Consider the following 7358-nt stretch of genomic DNA (forward strand, 5'->3'; position numbering starts at 1 on the left):
ATTCGAGTATAACTTTATTTCTTTTTTGCTCTATCTTTATCGGGTTCTAGTCCTGCTTCATGGCATTAATTTTATTAAAAAACGTTAAAATATTCGCAAAGATGTTTTTCATAGATGGATATGTTAAATATACATGTAAATGTATTTTCGTTTAAATGTATAATAAAACATGTATATTCGGAAAAATGTTTCTTTTATAAACGGATATGCTAATTAAACGTGTAAACGTTTACTTTCAAGTAAACGTTTTTTTGAAAGCGAATATAAACGGATAAACGTTTTACGTTTACACGTATCTTCGAAAAACGAAATAAAATTAGAGCCCTACTTCATGCCCATCATTCTCGATTCGATACAATACATACCTGATATGTGACGGCAATTCAAAATACCATATTTAAAAAAATATTAGTTAATGACATTCTCGTTCTAATGCGCCTGAATACGATAAATATTATAATATTATTGATGTATGATTGATGTGTGACGTGTAGATCATACATTTTTAAACGCTTTAGAAGAGGGGAACATGATAAGATAGTTTCGAAGCTATTGAGAATCTATGAAATATGAAAGCGACGATAATTTTAAGAACTGTATTCAAGAACAGTACTGACTTGTTGTTATTTTGATATTGTCAACGAAACTATTACAAGAAGCGTATTTTTTTTGTAAATAGGTTTACCTTAAAACTATTAATTCTAATGTTTTATCAAATCGGTTCTTTAATCAAATAAAAACTGTAAGTAAAAAACATTTATTTTCGTAACTTTCTTCTACAAGATATTGTATACTTTGTCATTCTATCTCTTTCTCTTTGTTAAATATATATTATAGGTTTAAAACTAAATTCCCGTCGTTAATTATCAAAATTCTTTTATTAATACAAAAAAAGCAATAAAATGGTTTTAATTAAAACGTTTTCCGTTTGCATTTATCATCTTTTACCATCTTTCACAGCATACGAATACTGTAGCAAAAGAATGTCTCATCTTTTCATGCGATGAAGTCGTCGACCCATTTCTTGATATTTGCTTTATTTTATAAGTGTGTTTTGGAGACAGTGTGCTGCATCAACCGGAATAAATGATAAATAATTAGACAGCACCATGTCTGGAAAATATATTGGATGGAAAAGGATTTTCCCATAAGATGATACAGTGTTTGTTTGACTTTATGAGCAACATGAGGCCTCGCATTGTTGTGGAGCAAAATGACCTTGTCGTTTGAAGGCAAGTCACTGTCATTCGTTTTTCTTCAATTGTTCAAACATTTAAAAAATTGATTAAAAAATCGTTTGAGTCAAGCAATTCAAACGAAGCGACCAGCAGTGGCTTTAAAACGACGCAAAGTCAATTTGCTCCATGACAATACGAGGTCTCATGTTGCTCATAAAGTGAAATAAGCGCTCTATGATCTTGAATGGGAAATCTTTCCCCATCCAACTGTCCAGACATCGCGCCGTCTGAATATTACTTATTCCGATCGATGCAGCACAGCGTCTTCGAAACGTACTTTCAAAATGAAGCAGATGTTAAAAAATAGATCGACGATTTCATTGCGTCAAGAGACGAGATGTTCTTTTGCCACGGCATTCGTATACTGCCTGAAAGATGACAAAAGGTGGTAGATGCAAACAGAAGATATTTTGATTAAAACAATTGTATTGTTCCTTTTGCGTTAATAAAAAAATTTTGGCGGGAACTTAGTTATACACCTAATATATCATAGTAAATACAAATCATATCAATAATTTTAAAGTTCTGTCCGTCGCGTTGAAAAAATATGACATAAGTTTGGTAAATGTAATGTAAACAATTTTTTGTTTTCACATGTATGGTCTAATAAAATTCTTATTGTTCTTATTGTTTGTAATTAATTTCGTACAAACTGTTATTATTTTACAATTTTATTAAAGACTTGATCTTTTTTAGTTATAATTATCTTTAATAAACATACTTTTGCTGGAATTACACTAGTAAACTCTATTATGGTTGTAGTTGTAAGAATTGACCAATCACATTCGAATGTTCTTCTCGTATTCGACAGTGATTGGTCAATTGTTACAACTACAACTACTTACAACTACGCTTACAATTGTAGAATAGACTATACACTATTGTTCCGTGTTACCGCATCGTGTAAGAAACATTCAGATTTCACTTTCTTGCGATGGAAAGAAAAACAGGACTTGGCCGTGTGGTCAGAAATAGGCGCTATGAGAAATGAAGACAACGAAGAATGAAAGAAATGAATCCCTATAGTTTTGGATCATCTAATCCGCGAATTTTTACAATCTGTCATGATCCATCGAATGCGTAATATATACAGGGTGAGGCATCTAAAACAGGCCATGTGAATTACTCACTTGCTTTTAAAAACAGAAAGAAAAGTTTCAAACAAAAGTTGCATGGTTTCGAGGGAGACGTAATTTGGTCATGTCGTTTTTCTTCTAGATGGAGGCACCAAAGAGAGATATGAAGATCACCTCCATTTTTTAAGATAGAATTGTATATTTTTTTTACATAATATAATTCCTCTAATTATTCTGCATATAAAAGTATTGAGGTAGAAATATAAAAAAGCAATAGTTTACGGAATATTTTATACTTATTGTGGCACATATTGACATAAAATGTTAAATAACTCGTAAATTATTAATTTTTTGATAATCGCATTTTAATACTCTTATAAATAGAATAATGAGATGAATCAATTGGTGGAAAGAAAACACATAATTGCTTATTTAAAGACCCATTTTTTTAAAGTAACTATATGTTTTTTATACCAATTGATTCATCCATTATTTTGTGCATAAAAGTATTAATACGATTATAAAAAAAAATAGTCTACGAGATATTTAACATTTTATATCAATATATGTCAAAATATAGTATAAAATATCTCGTAAACTATTGGTTTTTTCATATGTCTACCTTGATTCTTTTATATGCAAAAATAGAAGAATTACATTATGTAAAAAAAAATCATACAATTTCGTTTGAAAAAGTGGAGATGACCTTTATGTCTTTTTGGAGCTTTCATCTAGAAAAAAAACATAACCAAAATACGTCCTCCTCGAAACCAAACAATTTTTGTTTGAAACTTTTCTTTCTATTATTAAAAACAAGCGAATTATTCAGATGGCCTGTTTTAGATGCTTCACCCTGTATACCATCGGTTTCAAGCGAATTTTATTTTTCACCCAAACATGGATTGACCATGATGACTCAAAGTTACATAGCGATAGAAGAGTTTAAGAAATTTCCATTGCCATTGGAAAGATCATTTAATTCCCTTCAGTTTTGCTTCAGACATTTTGACGTACCTCTCACGTGTTGAACTATAATGGAAAATAATATAAAAACGCCTTTCCGGTCCATTAGTTCCAAATCGGACCATCCCCTAGTTTAAATCGAAAACTCCTATTTTTATAGATTTTTTGATAGAATTTTAAAATATTTTAAGCTATTTTTTTTTCTTAGTATTGAGTAAAAACGAGCAATTTGACAGTCAAAGATAAAAATCTACGATTCTATAGTACTCGTATATTTAACGCAAATTATATACCTACTAAATGCATGTATTTATCAATAAAAGCGTACTCTAAACACTGATCTTAAACTTTAAACAGATAAAAAATAGGATGATCATATAAATAAAAAAAAATGTTTCGTTAAATTGTCATGAAAATTAAGTTTGCACTAAGTTTTATTTATTATCAACAGTAAAATGAAGCCGGTTGCCGAAATGACTTTTTGGATAGCGTGTTTTGTATACATTGCCACACCAATAGAAACTGCAAGGATCTTGGCGATTATTGCAATACCGTCTTACAGTCACCAAATTCCTTATCGACCATTATGGACCACCTTGAGCCAGAGAGGACACGAAATTGTCGTCCTAACAACTGATCCGATTAATGACCCCAGTTTGACCAATTTGACAGAAATCAACTTCAAATCCCATTACGAACTAATTGGAAGACTAAATTTCGTAAAAAATATAGAGACCTTTATTAATTGGCTAAGTGCAGTACGCACACAAATGTGGTCTCTATGTAATGAAATAACAGAAAACATTTATAAGCATCCGGAAGTACGTAAGATGTATGAACCAAATAGTGATACAAAATTCGACGCAGTAATTGTAGAAACCGTAAAATCACCCGGCTTGTATGCCTTGGCGTATCGATTTAATGCACCTCTTATAGGTGAGAATAATAATGTATATAAAATTGTTATAAATGTTTTATTTAAAATTTATTTTATTTTAGTGAAAATATTGAAAAGAGTAGATTACTTTAACTTCCAAATTTTTTAAGGTTTTTATCTTCATATTTATAAATGTACTGAGGAAAAATTAATAATAATTGTTATAGTAATTGTAACGAAAAAAGAGAATTATTCACAAGTACAATTTTGTTAAAATAGCAAAATATAATATATCTTGTAACATAAGCAAAATTTGATAAACTTTATTATTTAACAGTATAATTTTATTTAGTTACCCACATTTTGTAAATAACAATAAAACCATTGAGAGGTTTGTAATTACAAAAGAAAATTTTTTTTATAATTTCAATAAAATGATTTATGATGATAGAATGTTTAATGTTTAATAGAGATCTCACACATGTTATCTTCTCGTAAGAGAGATTCCACCTGTATAAAGAGAATCTACCTATATAAAGCGGTAATAGTTATGTCCGTATTCATAGTCAAATTTAAGAAAACCTTAAATATAAGGCCTGACTATGAATACGGGCATTAAAGTTCAGAGTGCGTTCCGTTTCACGCATGATGCATATAATATATAATATTATTCCATTTCATTTCATGACATATTTCATTTTAATTAATTTTTTTAATATTCAGTAAATTAGCAAGGATAAAATGATGTATCATATGCATGAAATGGAACGCAACATAGAAACCAGTTTGGTACATTTCTTCAGTTTGCTACATTATAGCCGATCATTGGGACAACCATTTTTTTCAGGGCGATTAATAATCAAACGATCTAAATATCTTTATGAAGCTAGGAAAATTCAAAAACGCTTAACGTAATTTCACTCTGTAGAGAGCGAGAGATACACATATATTATTTTTATGTAATTGTTTATGTAATTGTTGTTCGATAACAAAATGTTTCATTTTTAACTGTAAAAAGTCTCTAAACATCATACAAAACAGTTTTGTTTCATTAAATTATTAGTTTATTTAGTAAAAATCAATGAATTAATATCGGCATGGTAACCAACAGTTTAATCAGTCACAAATATCAACAAATAGTTTTTGCATCAGTAACAAAACTTCGGTTATTCATACAAAATATTTATCTCAGTGTATATAAACTCCGTAACTAATATTTTATACGAGTGTTTTTGTTCGTAAAATTAATTAGAAAAATATAGTGTATCTCTCTCTCTCTCTCTCTCTCTCTCTCTCTCTCTCTCTCTCGTTAGCCATTTGATGTTGAATTTAGTTCATATTCCCCTTGCATTACTGTATACTATTATAATCTGAAAAAATAACAATTGTATTATATATAAACAAGTTGTTAGCTTAATTATTTCTGTACTATCTCGATATATGCACACACTTTTTTAATGATATAATATTATCTTTATTTTTAATTTTATAAATCTAAATCTTGTTTAAATTAATTGTTCAAAAAATTTAATGTATTTATTGTGTTATACATTATATATCTATAATATTTATTTACAGGTGTGTCAACACTTGGATTGTATAGTGGTAACTATTACCTACTCGGTGCACCTGTTCTGCCATCACATCCTTCGGCTTGGGAAATGGAAAATACTACTGATTTTAATCTGTCATTATGGCAAAGAATTAAGAATTTCATTCGTCAATGGTACCACATATATTGTACATTAAATCATTTTTATTCTGAGCAGCAAGCCATAGCAGAAAAATATCTTGGAAAAAATATACCGGACATAACTGACATGGAAAGAAACATAAGTTTTGTTTTCCACAATCAACAAGAAACTCTTTCATTTGTTAGACCGCAAACATCGAATGTTTTGTCATTTGGAAATTTTCATATTTTAAGAAAACTCGCGGCTTTACCAGAAGTAATCATTGCATTTAAACTAATAAACTGTATATTGTTGAAACTTTATTGTTTAAAAAATTACATTTTTTATTTACTTTACAATTAAAATTCATTTTCCGTTTCTATATATATATGTATATATTTTTTTTCGAATACAATGTATAAATACGATGATTATCATATTTTAGAATTTGAAAGAATTTATAACAGATGCACCGAATGGATTTATCTATGTGAGTTTAGGCACAAATGTCCGAATCTCATCATTACAGCATGTACAAAGCATATTTCTAGATGTATTTGCAAGCTTGCCATACAAAATTCTATGGAAACACGACAGCGAATTATCAAATAAACCAGACAATATCTATATTGCTAAATGGTTTCCTCAACAGAGCATTCTCGGTAAATCTATGTAGTGTCATAATTCATTCAGATTAATAAAACTATATGTTTACGTATCTTTTCATTAGCCAATTCTACTTTTCGTTTTACAGCTCATCCAAATATTAAATTATTCATATATCAAGGTGGTCTTCAAAGCACGGAAGAAGCTGTTTATTATACAGTACCACTTTTAGGATTACCAGTTCTAGCCGATCAGAATGGTCAAGTTAACAAAATGGTATCTTTAGGAGTTGCAAAACGTTTAAATATGATGGAACTATCGAGAGAAAATCTAAATGCATCTATAATTGATATTTTATATGACGAGGGGTACTGATTTTTTCATAGCAATCTCTTGTGTCACGCCATTAACTATTTTTTAGATATTAAACCTAATTTAATAGATAACTAATATTAAATAATATTTAATAACTATCTAATTGTTATTCAACATTATTTCATATACAAAATTTTTTATCTACATAATTACAATCAAAATGCAATTTTAAAATGGTATACATTTTTCTTTCATATAATATATATTAATCATTAAATAATTTTTTATATGACATATATTACTACTGTTTTCTAGATATAAAAAAAGAATGCTCGAAGTTAAAGCACTTAATGAAGATAAGCCTTACGATCTTTTGGAACATGTAATTTGGTGGATTGAATTCGTCATTCGTCATAAGGGTGCTTCTCATCTTCGTACCAGTATTGCTCATGATTCTTGGTACCGAAAACACGAAATGGACGTCATAGCAATTTTATCAATTATCATATTTGTAACGTTAGTTTGCACATTAGTAGTTATTTATAAATTATTAAAAATCATATTTAATCTTACAAAAATAACAGTAACTACCGAGAAAAAGATTAATTAA

The 7358-nt window shown here is 28.9% G+C and overlaps 1 protein-coding gene across 1 annotated transcript; it reads left to right on the forward strand.

The window, feature by feature from the left end:
• The first annotated feature begins 618 nt into the window (after positions 1-618).
• Positions 619-7358, forward strand: LOC108727692 (UDP-glucuronosyltransferase-like). The gene is made up of 6 exons (XM_018455894.1): positions 619-742; positions 3729-4213; positions 5733-6103; positions 6273-6489; positions 6582-6801; positions 7064-7358. The coding sequence occupies exons 2-6, from the start codon at positions 3733-3735 to the stop codon at positions 7356-7358; spliced, it is 1584 nt and encodes a 527-aa protein (XP_018311396.1). The 5' UTR covers positions 619-742; positions 3729-3732.

This window comes from Mycetomoellerius zeteki, unplaced genomic scaffold (genome assembly GCF_001594055.1).
Source record: "Mycetomoellerius zeteki isolate Tzet28-1 unplaced genomic scaffold, Tzet1.0 scaffold52, whole genome shotgun sequence".
NCBI lineage: Eukaryota > Metazoa > Arthropoda > Insecta > Hymenoptera > Formicidae > Mycetomoellerius > Mycetomoellerius zeteki.

Bases quoted from the DNA above. Each gene is read 5' to 3' on its own strand.
- LOC108727692 (XM_018455894.1), top strand. From the start codon at position 3,733: ATGAAGCCGGTTGCCGAAATGACTTTTTGGATAGCGTGTTTTGTATAC. The intron at 6,104-6,272 runs GTAATCATTGCA...ATCATATTTTAG, and splicing joins AACTCGCGGCTTTACCAGAA to AATTTGAAAGAATTTATAAC. The intron at 6,490-6,581 runs GTAAATCTATGT...TTCGTTTTACAG, and splicing joins TCCTCAACAGAGCATTCTCG to CTCATCCAAATATTAAATTA.